Source organism: Patagioenas fasciata, chromosome 2 (assembly GCF_037038585.1).
Source record: "Patagioenas fasciata isolate bPatFas1 chromosome 2, bPatFas1.hap1, whole genome shotgun sequence".
NCBI lineage: Eukaryota > Metazoa > Chordata > Aves > Columbiformes > Columbidae > Patagioenas > Patagioenas fasciata.
The window spans coordinates 152,311,576-152,332,455 of record NC_092521.1 but is presented as its reverse complement, the minus strand read 5'-3'; the positions used below and the strand labels follow the sequence as shown (position 1 = coordinate 152,332,455).

The window sequence follows — 20,880 nt, the reverse complement described above, 5'->3', positions numbered from 1 at the left end:
TCGCTCGCTCTCGCTGCCTGTTACTTGGAAATGATTAAATGCAATGTGATAATCTTAGTGGGATTTCAGGAGAAGAAGTGCTTTACCCTCAGTGTGGTTAATATGATTGAGTAACTGCTGTAACTTAGCAAGTGTGTCTTGGCTGCAGGAGGAGGTTGCGAACTGCAGGGTACCCAGCCCTTTGCATGGCCAGACTGCCTGATCCCGCACCAAGCACACACTTGCAGGTGTTCCTGTGAGTTAGGGGAAAAAACTGACCAGTACACATGATATTTTTGCCTGTTATCTTCTTAATCCACCTTCTCACAGCAAACATACCTGAGAGAGATGGTAAAAATCCCACTCCCTTCTCCGTCATGTTGACCAGACTACGCGGGACTCAGTAGAATCACAAAATGTCCTGAATTGGAAGGGACTCACAAGGATCATGGAGTCCAACTCCTGTCCCTGCATGTGACAACCCCACAGTTCACACCATGTGTCTGAGGATGTTGTGCAGTCTCTTTTTGAACATTGCCAGGCTTGAGGCTGTGACAGTATTTCCAGTTCCTTCCCAGTCTGTTCAGCTGTATCGGAGCTTATGCCATACATTGTGTAAGGTTTTCTAGCCTTTTGCCATTAGGTTGATGGCTGGAGAGGGTTTCTTTATTTCTTTCCTTCTAGAATCCTGGAGCAAAATGATATCTAGAACAACTCTTTCCCACACATCTGGAATTACTTGGGATAACTGACATGTCTTTTCCAATGATGTTGCATAGGCTTTATCTAAAAACTTGTATATGGCTTAATTTGGGATTGACTGAAACTGACTGTGTGTTACTCTGCCGGGAAAACTTTCCTGACCCAACTTATAAGTGCAGCATTGGCTGGCGCCAGCAGGAGAGCTTCCCCTTCCCTGCTGCTGTGCTCCAGTGTTCGTGGTATGGTGAAGGGTAGTTGGGATTAGCTTCCTGCACTGCATCGCTGCTTCCACCAGTTTGGTGGTGTAAAGGGACAGGTCTAGGAAGATGATTGTAACTTCGCAGCTTTGCTTAACTTGCTGCAAAAGGCTGGGAGATATTTCAGCAAATGTCTGGTTAGATGAATACTTGTATATTTTAATTTCACTTTACAAAATTGTTTTGTTGAATGTATTTCTGAGTGTTTGCATCTGATTATTAAACTTCGACAAGTTTATGGTATTCATGGTTTTCATCCATAGAGAAGTGTTTTAAAGAAGAAAATAATTTCTCCGAGGCAGTTACATTTATCAGACCTGAGATTTTTCAAGATGTCCTAGAAGTCATTCTAAAGTTTTGTCAGGTGCATTTTCTTTCAGACAAAATAAATCGGGCATTTCTGGTGTTTTAAAAACTGCATACAATATCCAGTTATGCTGAGAGGGTTTTTTTTCCTGCTCTAAAATGTGGCATCTGTTACCATGACTAAATGAACTAACATTGGTTGTGGTTTATCTTGTATGGTTAAAACAGATCTCTGGAAGTAGAACAGAACATGTAGCTCTGGGAAATGGAGTGGATTTGTTTATCTATGTGTGAGGTACTGGAAGCCTATAGTAAGTGGGGTTCCCCAGGGGTCAGTACTGGGTCCAGTTTTGTTCAGCCTGTTCATCAGTGACCTGGATGAAGAGACTGGGTGCACCCTCAGCAAGTCTGCTGATGATACCAAACTGGGAGGAGTGGCTGGTGCACCAGAAGGCTGTGCTGCCATTCAGTGTGACCTGGACAGGCTGGAGTACTGGGCAGAGAAGAACTTGATGAAATTCAACAAGGGCAAGTGTAGGGTCCTGCAGCTGGGGAGGAACAACTCCAGACACCAGTACAAGTTGGGGGTGGACCTGCTGGAAAGCAGCATTGCAGAGAAGGACCCAGGAGTCCTGGTGGACAACAGGTTGACCATGAGTCAGCAATGCACATGTCACAATCAAGTTAGCGAATGGTCTTACCCATCAGTAGGAACGCAAATGGGAAGAAGGGAAGCACACACTAGAGTTACTCTGTCAGTCATGGGGCAGAACCCCAGTGACAGGCGCTGTAAGAAAAGACATGTAGTAAATATGACAGATGATCTAACTAAGAATGAAAGACTTTAAAACTTCCAAATTCTCTTGCACTTCTTTCTTGAATAGTAGATCTTGGTTCTTTTTCTGACAAGCTGGAAAAAGTTGAGTTCTTTTTGGAACAGTGCCATAGCACAAGGACATAATTGTTACTTATTTTTAAAATTATTTGAAATCTGAATAACTAAAACAATTAACTATAGGAATTAACATTTTAGGGATTTATTTTGTTGGTGTGGCTGTAAACAAAAATGTCTGTCACAAGAGTGAACCATGTTTTAGTCCATTGAACAATGTTATCCCAGTTACACTAACTTTGAGACAGGCTTGGATACATTATTCAGGTCTAACTAGCTTTTAACTTCGTGTTTATAACAGCAGTTACATTCCTGATCATTACATGTTTAAATGAGCAATTTACCATTTGAAGTTATTCCCCATTAGAGTAAATTTAGTGTGTTTTAAATTCATATGAAATATGTCCTTTGTGGTTGTCGGTGTAATGGGCAGAACAATAGTTATTTTAAAAGCTTATGCCGCTGTGCTAAAACTATTCCGAAGGATGTTTATACCTCTTCTGACCCACAGGAAATTAGGCTTTTTTAACCTCCTAAGGATACCAGTGGTGGAGTCGATCTCCTGTTTATGTGTGCTGAAAGGTTTGCCAGCTGCCAGCCTGAAACACGAACCGGGTACCTAAACAAGCGCACAAGGCAGGACTGTGAATGGTTTCAGTGCATCGTGGTGCACAGGAATGTGAGGTATTTGGATCACTTTGGGTGCTGTACCTGTAGCCATAGAGGGAACAAGCGGTGGACATACCTGAAGTATTTTTCTTGGCTTCTCTTTCATTACTGTAGAATGAATAGAATTTTGGAAGTAATTTCAAGATAACTTGCAGAGTGAAGGGAAAACCACTCTTGTATGACTAGGAATGTTTTCAGATTAACTTATCCATGGACAACTTCAATATGCTGTTCAGAGAAAATACAGTTGTTTTCAGGGTTTTTTTTCAATTGCTTTCAAACGGCAAAGATGCATACACCAGAAAATTGTAAATAGGATTTATGCTTGCTGTTTTATTTGCAGTTCATTTGAGGTGTACATGACTTTCGGTTTCACAAAGCATAAACAATTCGCATTTGTAAACATTTTCATCTATTGAGTACCTCCTTGGCTTTCCTTCAGAATAGAACTATGAGTTAAACAAAAGTAAAACTGCAAATAATGAAGCCAGGGCACTTTGTTCTTCGTAGAAATGGTTCCTATATTTGTTTAGTTTTCTTTAAGAAAGAAAAGAAAAAGTGCTGCTTTTAGCTTGAAGCGTACTTTTTCTGTTGTCCTGTCCTGTTCTGTCCTTCTTGTATTTACTGGGAAGTTTGTAAATTCTCTGATGCCATCATCCCTGACATCTGAGGCTTACTGGATTTGCACAGTGGCCTAATAGACTGTTCTGATCAAAGTGCTACATGTTCTGTTAAAAAAACAAATGTTGTAAGCCTTTATCAGCAGAGCCTTGTAAAGCTGCCTTACACTCACTGGTAAAAATTGACAATATGATTTACTGTGCAGGAAACAGCAGACGTTTTTCTACAAGAACTTTAACATACAAAGCACTCAAAGAAAATATTGGGCTATAATAATATAAAACAAAATCTGGTTTTGCTTTGAAAATTCATGAAGCATTTATTGTAACATGTAATTAAAAAAAAAATCTCAATCTAAACTTTGTCTTCTTTCCAACGTTTCTTTTGTTATTGGACTTGCGGAGGCTTTTCCATCAGGGCTTTTTCACTGAAATATGCAGTTTCTGCAGAGTCAACATTTTCCATTGGAAATTGTTGGGATTTGCCTACAACTGTTTGGGTTTTGCATCTGGAGAACCCAAATACAAATTTCAGGTCAGTTAACATCTGAGCTGCATTTGGGCTGTTCCTGTATCCCGGGCACTTGGAGGACATTTTGACTCTGTCCCTTTAGAGACCCGTCTTACCGAATATACTGATGTTTCCTATTTTTACTCATGTCATGGGAGACCGTTCTTTTTATGAAATATTCATGCTCACACATGATAATGCGAACTATAATATTTGTTCCGGAAGCGTAGTTTCCCATGATTTGTAACTATTTAATCACCAGTGGTCTTTGAGGTTTGCTGATAGGACTGGTTACAAGAGTTGTGCTCTTATAATATATTGAGAGATTTTACTATACAAACCAGTTTATTATAATACCAAGCTGGAATGCGTTGTACTTCGTGTGTCAACTGAAAAGTTACCTACATACTCCTCATTTGCGAGATCAGATGCCATTAATTTGTAAATCTGCAGCAGCCTGCTTGATTTTGAATGGTATGCTGTGAAATATCAGCAGTGAGAGAGAAATATTTCTTTTCCCCCTAAGCACTGTGTGCAGATTACTGCAACAGTGAGCAACGACCGCAGCACCGATGGTTCGATAACGTTGGTTGATGGATAAGCTGGGGAGAGGAGATCGTGCTGGGGAGACTTTTGTTGGCCAGTGAGTGGGGTCCTTCTGCCCAGCGTTTCCTGCCTTTAAACTGTTTGCTGCTTTGGGAAGCCCTCCATCACACGTTTTGGCAACCTTGTTAGAGGAAAAATAGATTTTATTCTTAACTCTTCTCAGCTTTAGACCTTGACTTCTTATTTCCATTTCTGCTTGCACTCATTATTCAAAGGAGGTTTTTATAGAAAACTTTTTCGTGTGGAGAGTGCCAGCAGAATATGTTGCCATCTTTATTCTTGAATGTTCATGTTACTGGTATGAAGTAAAACAAAAATGTAATAGCAAAATAGTCCTTTAAAAAACAGCAAGAAAAGCCTTGACAGGCGGAGAAAATCAGAAAGCAGTTGTGACAGAAAGTAGTTAATGTGCCAGGAGGGGACAGGCTATACATATAAGAATATACAATGTATCATAAGCATAGATATAAGATGATATAAAGGAAATGAAAGAATACTGCATTAGTATATCATATGACCCTGGAAATGCTCTCAGGTCTGTCTCGTGATAACTCAGCTGATGTCCAACAGACAGCTTGTCTGTCAGTCTTCTTAGGCGTATGGACATGAGAATGCTCACTAGCAGTCAACATATAATAAACAAAATGATAGATATAAGGAACAAAGGTGAAGCCAGGCAGCTTGGCAGCAGAAAATAGAAGATTTGAAAAGTAAATCAAAGAAATGATTTGGTTGTATATAAAGACTTCCCCACATGAAGGAACCAACTTTAACCCATGTGAGAACGTTAGATTGCACACACGTAACTGTAGCGTTCACAATGCAACATGTGAAAGTTGGCAACATTATTGAAGCTGGCGAATTAGTAGGAGGAAGAAGTCAGTGTGGATAAAATCACATCCCATTCAAGTAGCAATTCTGTTTAGCTAGTGAAAATGGAGAAACTACATAATACGATGCAAACAGTCCCTTTTTTAGTTGTCATTTTTTTTTTTTAATGCTGATTTCAGTGGTGTTTTTCCCTTACATTTGCCAGACTGTTCTATTTGAACTCTCCATTAACTCATTTAACAGTCTCCTCTTTTCTAGTTAATTGATCAATCTTTGGTAGTGGTCCAGTATGGTTTTGTAATAACTTTTTCCCCCTTTCTGCTTATTCCTGGGTTTCTAGTCAGTAGCAAAACTGTTCCCATGATCAACCTGTAAATCTGTAACCTGTAAATTTATAAATCTGTAAGTATCCTTATCAAAGATATTTTAGAAAGTTGCAAGCTTTTTTTCTTATACCTGCTATTTTCCTGGCCTTTTCAAAAGAATGTTTCTATTTAAGAGGCAGGATTTATCCTAATGTACCATGTCTATTTTAACATTTTATAATTCTTCAGTTACAGCTTTATTAAGTAGTTGTAAAATATTTGTTTATATATAATGATGAAGATAATACACACTGCAGCTTTCAGTTCTCCAGAATGATACCTGAATTTAGTGAAATTAATATATAGAAATACTACTTCTAGTGTTCAGTGCAGAAAAAGTCCAGAGTAGGCAAAAGTAATTACATTAAAAACTAAACTGGTTGATTATTTTTAGTTAGGTCTCCATATAGTATGAGTACTCTGTAGATGAATTTAAGGCCTCCGTATCATAAATGAATATATCTTGTTATTTTCTGGAGAAATCAAGTATATCCAGATTCTTTTAACCTCATGGATCAGTAGATGTTTTATTTTTAAGACTTTATATATAATGTTGCTGTCAAATAAAGGCCGGGTCATCTCTAAAAGACACTTTTTCAAAAAGGGCAACTCCAACTTCAGCTTTTACTTCTCTTTAGTTTATATTTTCACATGATTTTTTGGGAAGGGGTGTCTTCGGGTGGCTTTCCACCAAGAAAAGATGCATGCTACCGCTGTAGACAATATTGTAGGATGCTGTCACTTCTTCAAAAAATTAATTGATGAAGGATTGTCAAGATATTGGAAGAGTGCTCCTGTCTTGGCATTTTCCACTCTGCAAACCATCTATTTGTACTCTTGGAAGTTACTTCAATAGGGCTTAAAGCTTCAAGAATGCTCTAGCTGCATGAATCATGTTACAAATGTAAAAGATACTTTGTTAGATTCTTCACTGTTGATTTAAAATCGGAACTTATTCTGCCGTTGTCCACAACTGAGGAAAAACAAATGGCTGTCATCTGGAGGAACAGTAACACCTTTAGCAGATGACAGGGACAGGCTGCGTGTTTCTGTGAACACTTGAGAACAGTTCAACTTCAGAAGAGTCTCCGGGGGCTGCGAACAATGAGCCAGAGGAAGTGGAGTCTGAAGATGCAGAAAGTTCACTTTTCTGTTGGCTATTGCTGTCTGGCCACCAGCTGCAGGTAAACCCATCAGTTCAGACTGGTGAATCTGAAATCAAGGAACTGCATTTTCAGGCAAGGAAATTACCCTTTTGTGAAAGGAAGTTCATATAGTCATGGATAAAGTCCATCACAGTACAGGAAAAAGTAATATATACTGAATATTGAGCCAACTGAGATGTTGCTATGCTAAAAACATTAATATGTGGTAGATATTAAGAACACAATCCCACACATGTACAGTATGTGTTTTAAACATTTTTAATCACTACTGTGACCCAACTGCATCAAAGTCAAATTAGGAAAAAAAGGGATTTAATTGCCAGCTGTACAAGCTTGAACTAGAGGGCAACTCTGGTTTAAGTACAGATAGGACAGTTGCAAGCACGGAATGCTTTTTCTGCTTTGTACATACCTAACTGTTGCCTTCCCGCACAAAGTTCCACTTCTAGGGAATTTATAGAAAATACATAGGAAAACTACAAAATTTGAAGGATGGAAAGAAGTAAATTAACTCTGATTTATTTTCCTATGAATTAGTGCACCCATTGGTGTCCTGATTACAAACTGAAAGTCATGTTTAATTTATAGGACTTATTTGATATTCCTTACCATCACTGTCAACAGTTTTTTGCTTGTGTCAAATGAACACTGTATATGGTTTTCAGTGGCATAACTAAAACATGTTTCTTTGGAAGTTCAGTGATTTCTGTAGCATTATGTACTGTACATATTTAACTTGGGAATTTTATTCAGAGGAGAAAATCTCAGATTTCTGTAAGAAAGTGATTAGATTATTGCACCTTCAGAAGGAATATTATTACTTTTTTGCCTGATAAGTGCTTACTGCAGCTTGTTGGCTCACTCATTGGTTCTACTGCCAAAACCAAAAATTCAGTTCGCTGTTATCCTAGCCATCCTCTGGTTGCTTCAGCAGCACAACGGAGTTTCTCCTGCCCGTGGGTTTTATTGCTTGCTTCTGCTTCTACGTTATGTTTCAAGCTTTAGCTGAGCTGGAGAATTCAGCTAACGCAGTTGTTCTCACCTGCCCGTCGAGACGCCTGTTCTCACCTGCCCTCCTGTTCTCTCGTCCACCCTTCTCCTGCGGCAGGACGGGGCTGCGGGTGCTGGCGCAGTGGGCACTGTTGGTGGGGCAGAGTCTGCCATGCCCACCCCTGTTCTGATGGCTGTTTCACCACTCATTTGCTGGAGAATGGTATTGGGGATGTGGAAGCCACCCATACATCAATGTAAAGTCTAGTTTATGTACTCAAGATAGTAGGTTTAAAGACTCCTGTAGAAGAAGAAAGGTTGTTCTCTTCCCCCTACCCACCAATCTAAATTATCTCCCTCTTCTGCTGTTAAATTTTGTGCTGTTTACCACTTGCTCTTAAATGCGTAGCTTGATTCTGACTGCCTCATATTTTATTCCTTCTTTTCTCCAGACTGTTCTCAAGTCAAATTGCTTTTCTGAGCCTAGAGCCTGTATGCCATCACCATTATGCTACAGCTTTCTGCTGGTTTTATTCTACTGCTTTCTAAATTGTTGCACATGTTTGGCTGTTACATCTCTTATGTTTCTCCTTCCGTTTTGATGCTCTGATGGTCTTTCCTTCACTGAGCTCAGTCTCCTCCCAGCTCTTTCAGCTTTCCTTCTTTGATATCTGTCACTGGAATGACTTCATTCACTTGATTTTAACTTTATGCAAGCTACTCATAAATCAGTCTTTCCAGTCTTGAATAATTTTCTCCACTGACATCTTTAGCTTGTCTTTTTCAGTCTTCTGTAACCCCATCACAGAGGAAACCACGATATGGTAGAGCTCTCTGGAGGACGAGCTCTGCCAGGTGAGTCCAGGGGCACTTTGCTGGTGAAGTTACTTTTCTGCTCTGGTGCAACTTCTGTGTGCCAACCTCAGTGGAAGTTACTGTCACCCCAGCAAAGCAAAGAGGTGGAAAAACGTCTCTGTCTCACCTGATAGAGTTTAGGCTGAACTACCAGAGAAGGTGGCCAGTGCTAATGCTCCAGGCCGTGCACTGGGGCAGCAAAGTCATGGACCATTTTGTTCCGTTTTGCTGACTCTGCTGCCAGGGCAGGGACCGCTCCATGGGCAGGTCACCAGCAGCTGGGTTGGTGGTGTCACCATCTACTGTGGCTGTTGGCTTTCATAAAGGCTGCTTTGAGTCCCTACAAGCTTTATATCGATAATCTTAACTATTAATTATTTATTTTCCCCATCTTGTTTTGTCAAGTACCATAAAGAAAGAGACTGGTTTTGTTTCTTTGTCCATTCTGTCTTGCTTCTTTACTTAACTTACTGTTCTCTAAAATGTTTTTCTAGACTAGTAAATGTAAAACATTTCAGAAAAGTAAAGCTTAAATTGAGATTTTTAAATAATGAGAATTTAAAAACTTAAGGAGCTGTGTTCACAAGTCAGAGGCTACATGGGGTATTTTTACTCTTACAGATCTCAAAATATAAACAGAAGCAAAAAATAATATAAAATTTGTCATTGTTTTACAGGAGCAAAAATGTAGTCAGTGTAGTTAAATGATACACGTTTTTCAAAATATAGAACTGTTTTCATTAATAACATTCCCAATTTAAATAAACATTTAAGGTTTCAGAACAGTTTGAGAAAAAGAACTTTGAATGTTTCCAATGTCAGATTTGCTTTGTGTAAGTTGATAGTGTAAAATTTCAATTTATAAACTGTGAAATGATCAGTGATAGCTTTAATATGAAAAATACAGCACTAGTTATTAGACATTTCAGAGGTCTGATGAAAGTATTCATTTCCAGCTAGATCATGTCTAAGAATTTAGCTGAACATCAATATTTATATTTAGGTAGTGCAGGAGTTTGAATCATACCTTCTTTCAAGTTCTAAATATGGACCATGTTTACATTAGTGAATCATAAGCATAGAACTTAGAGCTGAAATGAAATCTTTTTCTCCAGAGGTACTTAAATACACATGACCCAAATTTTGGATCATACATGCATAGTTCTGAAGAGCTTTGTATTTGAAAACAAAAAAAACATTTAAAAAATAATCTGCAGAGTTTCTTATGATAAGTAAAGTATTAAAAATACGAAAAAAAAATAGTATAATGGCAGTGAATAAGTTAATCTTATCTACAAAAAAACCCCACATTACTACCATTCCATTGCCATGTGCGTTTCCTGCACAATTATTCCATGTATATCTTGTTCCTCATAAGATCCAACTTCTGTTTCTTCACACTTGTAATTTGTTTGTTTTTTAAAAAGTCCCAACCTTTTCTATAAAAGTCTAGCCTGACACAGAGTTTTTTTAACTAAGCATACATTATATTAATTGCACAGTACAGAGCAGCTGTGCATATCCTCATGTCTTCGTTGTGTTCAGAGCGTACGGATGTTCTCTGGAGGACGGGCTCTGATCGCTTCTAGTTGAGGCTTTGTTTGCAGGTTAATTATTGCCCCGTGTCTGCACTGCTGACTATTTCAAGAGCAGCTGCAGTGGACAGAGCGAAGCGTGTTACAAGAAGCGATGGTGGAGGACAAGCAGGAAAGAAATCTCGGCATGTTCAGCGTGTAGCATGAACAAGTTTGTGGTCACAGAAGCTCTTCTGGAAGCTTGACTGAGAAAAGACATAATTTCTGACATTCATGTTCTTACCTAAAATATGCATCTTTGCACTGAGATAAAGTAGTATTAGAGTTTTGGGAAAAGATCTTATGTTGAAAACTGTAGTATATTGTGGTTTAGTATGTTTTTGGGGAGGAGGAGGGAAGGGGTTGGTAAGTTCCAGTTGTGAGTGAAGAAAAGCTTCATAAATACCAGACATTTATTGACATCGGTTTATAATAAATGGGCTGCATCATTGCTTTGTGCGTGGTGTCCAGGATCTGGCAGTCAGAGCAGGGAAATATCTTACGCTGGTGGCATAGTTCAGTGTAGCAGTGAACAGAATCTGTTCTGAAAGTTTCATTGTCAAGGGTAGATTCTTTTGAACATGTTTTAATTTGCTGCCTTTTACTCTGGAAGTTGGCGCTTTGGATTATTTTCATCTGTTTTCTCTATCTGCCTGATTGTTTTTAAACTGCAGTGTAGAACCTTAATAAATTGAACCAGACCATGAATGTGCCCTACATTATGTCGAAAAATGTAATTGCAGAAGACTAGTTTTAGAAGTCTTAACTGTAAGTAACCTGAAGTAAAAGCAAACACTACTTTTGTTTTAGTATAGCTTTGATGTTTCACATACATCCTTAGAGGACTGCATTGATTGCATGGCTTTACATGTGTAATGCTTCATAATACACATTGCCAGGAGGAAACATAGTTGCTGGCCTGAGGTTTTTAGCGCAGATCTAAAGTAAAACTAACATTTGGTGGGAGGGAGATGGTAATTTCTGATGGTAAATAGTACAAATTAATAACTGCATCTTGGGAAGAATTAGAGTGTGTTGAAATGTTTTCATCAAATTGTACAATATACGTAGAAATTAGTAAAACAATAGCAACTTCTTATGAAGCAGGTATGATCTTCCTCTCTGTTTATTTTGTTGAGGCCCTAACTTCAAATTTGAAGTTCAGAATTTCAAGATATGCTCTTCGCCTTCTGCTTTTGACATGATAGCTTGTAGCATTGCCTGGGAATTGTTTTCTGTTGTTACAGTCTAATCCATTCAGGAAGAAAAAAATCTGGAATATTGCAATGGAAGTGTCATGCTTTTTTAAACATTTGTATTATCCTTGAGAAGTTTCCGATCATTTGTGTACTCAGCCTTTTATTAAGTAGCAAGTAAACTGGTATCAGAGAACTGTAGCCATTTTCTGTTCTTTATTAAGGAATTTCTTCTTAATTATTATTGTAATTGTTATAATAGATTCATAATTACAGTCATTCTTATGAAACCTTCTGATATCATCCATATCTACAATGTTGATGTGTTCTGCTGTATCCCAAACATCTGCACGTTTTCCAAAATGCTTTATTTCTATTGTCAGCAAGGTTATCAATTTGCAAATTACTTCTACTAATCAGACTACATATTTTGTAATATTGACTCTTTGGGAAAAAATATCAGGTCAAAATTTAAATATTCAAGTATTGAGGAGCAACTACTTGAAAACAGAAGCAACTGGAAAAAGTAGACAGAATGATATGTATGTTTGTTGCTGTTATTCCTGCTATAATGCATAGTTTTCACTACAAAAGTGAAAGAATTACTTAACTGTTTTTTTCACCAATTTAAAAGGTGTTACAAATTATGAAACATTTTCAAAACAGAAAAGATCTTTAAGAGTTCTGTATTTAGAAAAAGCTGTGAATTTTAGATTATAGCTGAGTTTTTTTTGAGCATTAGGAGAATGAGCTTTCTAAGTTGGACTTTCAAGATTTTCAGTTTCCTTGCACTCATAAATTATTTTAAGATCGACCGTTTTGTCAGACTTCATTAGGGTTTTCTTTGAAAAACCTATTGTTCAAGTGAAATGTGGCCTGGAGAAGCAATGGAAAAAGAAAGGAGGCAAGACATGCGACAGGTGATTGATAAGCACCTGCCTGAACCGAATCATTTCAACATTATGTTCCTCAATCTCAATCATGAATTCCTAAGGTAATTTGGATCTTATGTGACAGGGAGCTAGTATGAAAGGGATCTGGTAACCAGGTAAGCTTCCAGAGCTCCTCTGAAGGGAATATTTGGGCCACAGCTTATTGTCATACATCTCATGCTTGAACAGAAGTACTGGTAGATGCTTATTTTGCTCATTTGTTTCATAGAACTGCTTATTGTATCAAATAGGCTTTTTATCTAGGACTAGTAGAACGTTCATACTTTAGGAGAGTTGGGCTTTCTCCTGTTCATATTTTTCGTAGTTTCAGGATAATGTGCAAAGCACTTGGTATTTTTGTGTGTATGAAGACACTGTTCTGTATCCACAGTTTAGTAGATACATACGTTCTGTATATGAAAACACATACTTTATGGAGTTTTTCATCAGTTTGACATGTGTTAAAATTGTATACAAGAATTATATTCGATCTACGTGCATTACACTGGAAAAGTCAGGCTATGAATAATATCCTCTGCTTTGTCTTTCATAAATGTCTCAGATGTCAAATAACATACTGACTGTTAATGTTTGCAGGCTTTGCTCTCTGTACATGATACTGTTGCTCAGAAGAACTACGATCCTGTCTTGCCCCCAATGCCTGATGATATTGATGAGGAGGAAGACTCAGTTAAAATAATCAGGCTCGTCAAAAACAGGGAACCATTGGTAAGTAACCCTTTCTTTTGTTTTGGGGTTTCGTGTGAGTGCACAGGGTGGGGAGTGTTGAGATTATGAGTGTGAATGGGTAACATTAACTTGAAACACAGACAGACAGACATTACGCCTGTTTATTCATAACATTCAGTAATACACTTGTGACTTCCATTCACAGTCATTATAAGTAAAGCACATGAAATGAATAATAAGAATGTGTTCTTTGATGGTGTTTGAGCATTATACATGTGGGCAAGTCTGAGTATTTAGATCAATAATATATTCATCTTTTATCTTGAATTCACATCACGAACTTGTTTTAAAATGAGAGAGGGAGAATGAATCCCCAGAGAAATCTTGACCTTTGTTGTGAACTGTGCCTGTTACCATTCATGTAAAAAAAGGTGACCTTTCGATACACTGAAAAGAAAGCATAAAAACATATTTTAAAATACTTGAATTGAAATCTGGTCAAATTTAAGATGTCTGTTGTTGTACTTTGGACTATGAATACTAGAAAGTTAATATCTTCATGGGGATATCTGGAAAAATGAAAGGACTAAACGTAGGTTGTATTATGAGAATATTAAAATGCTTTACTGATTTGGTTATTTTTATTTGCTGTAGACTGAAAGTCATTTTGTATAAAATTTAACTATATTCCTTTTCTCCTGCAAACCAGTGAGAGCTTTGTTTTATGTTGTACTGGATATTTGTTTTAATGGAAAGCAATTCTAAAAAATATTTCAAAGTTACTTTGCGAAAGCCATGATTTTGTGTTGGAGATGACAGTGGGAGAGCGATGCCTCTGTTAGATGTGCAGGGGTAGCTTGTCTCGCAGTAGATATTTTACTATTACTCTTATTCTTGATGGATTTCTGGCATCGATAAAGAAGGAAGTTTTGGTGTTGACTGACTGTAGGTGCCCATGGTCAAAATTAAATGTTTGACTGTATGGAAAGTTTTTACTTTGTTTCAACATAGTAAAACTTTTTTTTTTTTTTTCCCTGAATATTTAAATCACAGCTTTAAGTTTTCCTTTTCTTTTTAGCAAAGAAGTTCTTTGAGGAAAAAAACCAACTAGCTTTAGGTTTTAGTATCAGAAAGAGTATTAATTCTGAAAAGTGTGAAGAAATTTGAACATATAGTATGAAATGAGTTCTAATTGAGCAGCTTATTTTTAATGTTAATGAAGACACCCTTATTGGTGCTTTTCTTGAATTTGTCAGAAAAATCTTAATAAAATCTTAATTTACATAGTTTTGTGTTTCAATCATGATTTACTACTAAGACTTTTGTGAATTAGATACTGTAAGTTAATATCTCAAAGTGTCTCAGAGAAATCGCAACTCCGAAAACAAAACAGAGATTGTCTGAAAACTTATATGAAATACATGCATTGTATATTGGCTTTTGAGATTTTAAGCACTCCTAAAGGGAAAAGTGGAGTTGCCTAAGCTGAGGGTTATCCTTGGACTGTTCCTCAGATTCCACTGTTGCCCATCCGGTGGGATCCTCCAGATCCCGGTGTGTCTGCTGTGGTTTAACCCTGCTGGCAGCACAGCCCCACGCAGCTGCTCGCTTGTTTTCCTCAGTGGGATGGGGGAGAGAATCAGAAGGATGAAAGTGAGAAAACTCACAAGTTGATATCAAGACAGATTAATCGATAAAGCAGAAGCCATATGTGCAAGCAAAGCAAAAGAAGGAATTCACTCACTGCTTCCGCCAACAGACAGGTGTGCAGCCATCTGCGTCTCCAGGAAAGCCGGGCTCCGTCACACGGTAGCCGTGACTTGGGAAGACAAACGTCATCATTCCAAACATCCCTCCCTTCCACTTTCTTGCCCCAGTTTTATTGCTGAACACACCATCATATGGTGTGTGATATCCCTCTGGCCAGCTGTGGTCAGCTGTCCCAGCTGTGTCCCTCCCAGCTTCTGTGCACCCCCAGCCCACTCGGTGGTGAGAAGCAGAAAAGCGCTTGACATTGTAAACGCTGCGCAGCAATAGCTACATCATCCCTGTGTTATCAATGCTGTTCTCATCACAAATCTAAAACATAGCACCATATGAGCTACCATGAAGAAAATTAACTCTGTCTCAGCCAAAACCGGTACAATCTCCTAAAAAGGTACATCCCCACTTAGCACAACTCTTGTGCTAAAGAGGTAGCAGAGAGGAGTGGTGGGTGGTTTTTTTTTTTAGAACTTTCTTTTACTAGACAGGACTGTGGCCATGGAAAATATAAAAAATGTGAGATAACTCAGTCCTTCGGTTTAAGATTACCTAGTATATTTACCAAGATGAAAACAGCTTTATAATGGAATCTGTGATAGACCTATTGCTAGGAAGAGGCAAAGGACAAAGGTAATTTCAGCCTACAACTACCTGAGAGTGGGGAGCTCACAAGGTCAGTGGAGTCAAACTCTTCTCAGCAGTGAAAGATGCTGAAATGCAGGGCAGTGGCCACAAGTGGCAGCCATGAGAGGCTTATGCTGAGAATTAACAGAAGTATTTCATTAGGTAGAAAGTCCAGCACTGGAGCAGAGTGACCGGAGATGTGGGATCTCCAACCTCAACCATAATGTAATGCCTGACCTCATCTGGCATTGACAATAGTCCTGCCCTGAGCAGGACATTGGCCTGAATGACTTCCAAAAGCTGCCCTTAAGCCAACATTTCTAGATTGTACCTTATCTGTACAGGAGAGGAGTTTTTGTGTTCTTTCCAAATCCCCTGTCTATCTTAATGTTTCTTTTTTGTCAGAGAAGTTTATGGTCAGTTCTGTTTTGCATGTTACTTGTTCTACAGGAAGACTTCGAAGAATAGTGTATAGTGTCCTTCTCCTTTTCCATAATGCACCTGCATTCCATTTTGGCATTATTAATGTTAGTGTCAAACATTCATTTCTTTGTGGCAGATTTATAGTGACTTATTATGACACCATCACCACAATACATAACAAATCTATTGTTTTTGTCTTCCCTAGATTTCTTTTTTTCACTTAGGTAAGGGCTGAGAAGAGGCATGGATAGTAATTCAGATAAGGTCTTACCAAAATATGGCACAGCAAAATAAATAGAGACAGGTTTATACTAGATATATTAGATCTACTGCATTAAAGAAAGGATATGCCACGATCTATGTTTACTAACTATTTAAAATCTAATTTTCTATTTGTTTCCATGTCTTTTTAGTGGCTTTTCCTTCAGAACTTGTTCTAAAGCATGGGTGTCAAACTTATTTTCACTGGGAGACCTATGAGCTTCACAGTTGCCTTCAAAGGGCCGGATGTAATTTTAGGCCTCTATAAATGTAGGAATAGTTAAATTTGTACAGGCCTAAAATTACATCTGACCCTTTGAAGGCAACCATGAGGCTGATGTGGCCCCCGGTGAAAATGATTTTGATACCCCTGTTCTAAAGTATTGGGTATTCTTAGCACAGATCAAAGAGTCTCTACTTGTTTGGCTTGTCTATTCACTATTCTCCAGTCGAAAAGTCTGACTTCCACTTGCATAGTTATATCAAGATCCTTCATACTGAGCTTGAGATTGAAGGTACCATACAATATTTTTTCTGGGATGGAGACTGCCTGGTTTCTTGACTTGAAGATACTGAGCTCTTTGAACTTTTGTTTCACCGCAGATACATTCTTGTTCTCTATTTTTACACAAACAGTGGAGATTGTTTTTCTGCAGTGCAGTAAGCTTTAAATCAGTTGCACACTCTGGACGTTCTTGAATTGGACATCTCTTTTGGATGACTTTCAACTGTACTCTCTGTGAAGCAAATTAGGCACTCTCGTAACTTCTTTGGAATATATATAGTGACCAGTTTTATATAAAGCTGCACCACATTTCCTCTTGTATTTGTTCGTGCTTTTCTCTGAGTTAAGCACCTCACCGGTGTTCTGAGCCTGTGTTAATCGCATATTAATGAGGCCCGAGTTCCAAGGAGTAATCATCTCAAAAGAGAGGGAAACACATGGTTTGTGGGAGGGCTTTCTGTTTGCCAGATTTCCCCAGTTCAGAAGTCAATGCTGAACTTTCCTCCAGTTTTTTGGAAGAGATGGTTTAAAATTGTTAATCCTTCCACAGTTGTGGTGGAGTTTTTTTGTTGGCTTTTGTTTTTCTAAATGCTCTATTAGCAAATGCCGTTCTAGCAGTGTCTCGCTCAAGTGAGGTGAAATTGTGTCAGGAGGTTTTATCTGAACAAAGTAATTTAAAACATCTTCGAAACTTATGTAAAGAGAAGTAGAAACATCTCTCTTCAGAACTAGTCCAAAATTCACGTGATTATAATTAGGCTTTTTATCAGATATCTTGGAGGGTTTACTTATGCCTACCTCTCCAGGGCTTTTTCAGCCACTGCCTTGTTCCTGGTTAGCATTCCTGAGATCCGAGATGTACAACCACACTACCAGGAGTTCAGTTCCTGGCTAATTCCAGCTCTCCAGTTGTATTCTGGGTTTGTTGTAGCTGTCATGTAGTTATTCTGAATAGACATGTTTCTTCACATTAAGATGATTGCTTCTTTGTCACACAGACTCATTTCACGTAAATTTAGCCATTTGAGAACTAGTCTCTGTGCTGTGTCTAAAGTCAAGAGAAGAGCAGACAGCTCCAGAGGATGAACCATGGCATCTATTAAAGATGCTTGCCTTAATGAAAGGATGATTAATTCTCCAGAGCTGCCTATTTCTTTTCATTAAGTGCAGGAGGAGCCTAGACACCTAGCTTCAACTAGATACATGATTTCCATAGCTGAACTTGAGTGAAATGAATTGTGGAGATTTAAAAGAGTCCTTTACTTGTTCTGCCCATGAAGATTCTTGCTTGCCTCTCACTCTGAGTCCGCATAGCTCAGTTCTTATTAGTGAATGAACCGGACTATTTTACAGGTAGACTTAATTTGAGTGTAAGAACAGCTTTAGTGTGCATAGTCTACATGTATGTGAACATCGACTTTTAAATAACTCTTCACTATAAAGTAGGTAACTGATATTTGTATTTGCGTTTTCTATAGAGAATGAATTAAAATAAGGCTTATTGAAGTACTTATTTGCATTCAGCATCTGCACGTGCTTTTATTTAACAGAAAGGTATGCAAAAATATTACAGATGTTTCAGACTCTCTTATTAGTAATTTATTTTACAGGCTAGTCTTTCTTTCTTTAAAAATAAAGGCTTATAATGTTTATATTCTGGAACCAGCAGATAAATGGATGAACTAATAAAGCTCACATCTGTGAACCCCTGAGTGATGCTCATCAATCAGTGTTACTACATTAAAGATGGGGGAGGAAAAAAAAAAGTGAAAGAGCCTTGCTGAAGGAGCTTGTATTATTTTTAGTGCTTTTGCATGGTATACCTTTAAACATTTTCTCAGTCTGATCACCATATGGCTCCCAAACTCCTTATTTTTCCCTTTAAAAGTATTTTAAACTGAGCTATGCTATTACATCTGTATATGTCTCATTTAGGGTAACTTACACTTTTGGCTAGCAACACTGAAAATATTTTCCAGCTCTCAAAGTCCAGTCTAACCTTCTTCCATTTTTAAAGCTCTAAATGAGGAGCTGCATTGCACATGTAACTAAAAGTACTGGAGCTGAACATCTCATATGGATAAATTCTTGCCAGATTATATATACCTCATAGTTTAAACAGGGCTGGCACCATTACAAGAGAAGCTGCTTTTTCAGAAAGTCAACTCTTGGGATTTTCAAGAAGAAATCCACTTGTGTTTGATGATTTCTTTTAAGTATCCTAAATTGGGAGGGAAGGGGAATTTAAGTAACTCTCTTTTTTTCTTTGTGTACTATAGGTACAGCAAAAATACATAAATTCAAACAGTGCTTTTAGTGGGTCTGTCCATTCCCTTTGAGTTTGCCACAGAGGAGTTATTGACAGCGAGCTAACTTGCGTTAAATAATTTCCCTGTGAATTCAAACTTGATTTTGTACTTTGTTTGAAAATTCAAATTTACTTGTTCTCTTTATTGGGACATCTGTCAAATTGTCTAACCTGTGCTAGGAAAATTCATTTTGTGCCATTAGTGATAATCACGTCAAGCATGAGGTGACCGTTCCACTTGGACAGGAACCTTGTCGTTGCTTCCATATGCTGGCTGGGTCAGTACTCTGGTCTTTTTTTTCTAGGGTCTGTCTAAAAACAGGGTGAAATGAAGTACCTGTTTTCAGACAGCAGCATTAGGGTCTGGGTAGCTGGGTGATCGTAGTGGAAGGTTGTTAGTCATTCCGTACCTTTTGCATTTAGTAGTGTTGACATTTAGGTAAAAGGCAGGAAGCCTTTCTGTTCGGGGCTTTTCCCGTAATTAATTAGGAGAGCCTCTGTTTGTTGGGGACAATATGGTAGAAACGTCCTGTATTTATATTTGGCTCTAGCATCATCATGTGTAAATTATTTTAATATCCATCAAAAAGATGCTTTGTACTTGTAAACAGTTGTAATCTTCCAGGTGTTAATAATAAACTCCAAATTAATAGCCGTTGCTGCAATGTCAGAACTCAATATGGAGATATAGGCCAAAAGGGCTAATGCTTTGTTTAATGTGTTCCTAATGGTGTGCAGTTCTTTTTGCTTAGAAATCTAATAATGAGCTTTTAAAGTGAGATTAGCTGCGGCTAAATCTTTATCTTTTCAGAATTTCAGACTCGGTTGAAACTGTAATACAAACAAATGTTTGCCAATATAATATAAACAACACATAAGGATGACAAATTGCAGAATTACTTTGCTTATGGATAGAATGTCATAATAATAAATTTAAGATATAAAATAAAATGCACAAACACAGCACATCAGTTTTGCTGGCTACTGTTAGAAGTTCATACAAAGAGAATATTGTGTGGTGTCTGTTTTAATTTTTCTCTATTTGCAATAAATGCAGCTTGCATGTAGTAAAATGTAAATTAATCTCCCATTTTTGTTTTGTGCTGTTTTTCCATCTTACAGGCAGAGGGAAAAGGAAACAAGTTTGTTGACAGTCAGTACAATTTTTAACTGCAGTGAAACATACCCCCGTTACTTACTTGTACTTATTTCGGCTTCACATCCATGAAACACTTAAAAGTTGAAACAGTGATAAACATGATATTCATGTTTAGTCTAAACAAATATATGAACTAGCTGTAAAAGCAATTTAATTATTTAAAGGAACTTTATTTATAGAGTACTTCTGTACTCTACTTCAAGCACAACAATTTTCTGATGACAGGAAATTCTAACCACTGTCTTGTACTCAGAGGTGAAATAATAATAATAAAAATACGGAATTTTTCAGAAAATTGACTTACCTGTCAGAGTCCTAAATACCTCTGTTGATTAAAAAAGTCAGAGCTATCGCAGGTAACTGTAACAAATACATTGACATGGCAAAGTGATCATGTGCAGATAAAAAGCTGTTGGCCAGGACGTGCCTTTTCTGTGTTGTTTTGTGAAAATACTGGATCAAATAACCTTTTTGGAGGTGATTGTATGGTACGTCGTAACTAACTAAAGTCTATGTCATTATTCTGCGGGTTCTGCCTTCCAAGCTGGGCCAGCGTTTCCCCCGGGCCCTTTCCCCTCTGCCTGGCAGGACAGGCCTCTCCTCACCACTGTGTCCTTCCCGGCATTTTTCTCATCTAGACAGCTGTTTGCTGGAAATTTAACTACATGATGTCATTTTACCTGAATGCCTGGCTG

At 37.9% G+C, this 20,880-nt stretch overlaps 1 protein-coding gene across 4 annotated transcripts in view; it reads left to right on the top strand.

The window, feature by feature from the left end:
- Positions 1–20,880, top strand: part of MPP7 (MAGUK p55 scaffold protein 7) — a 149,586-nt gene that overhangs the window by 89,673 nt on the left and 39,033 nt on the right. For all 4 annotated transcript variants that reach the window (XM_071805267.1, XM_071805266.1, XM_065831336.2 and 1 more), the window contains one exon: positions 13,049–13,180. In XM_071805267.1, coding sequence (XP_071661368.1) covers positions 13,049–13,180 — 132 coding nt within the window. The remainder of the gene's footprint in view (positions 1–13,048; positions 13,181–20,880) is intronic.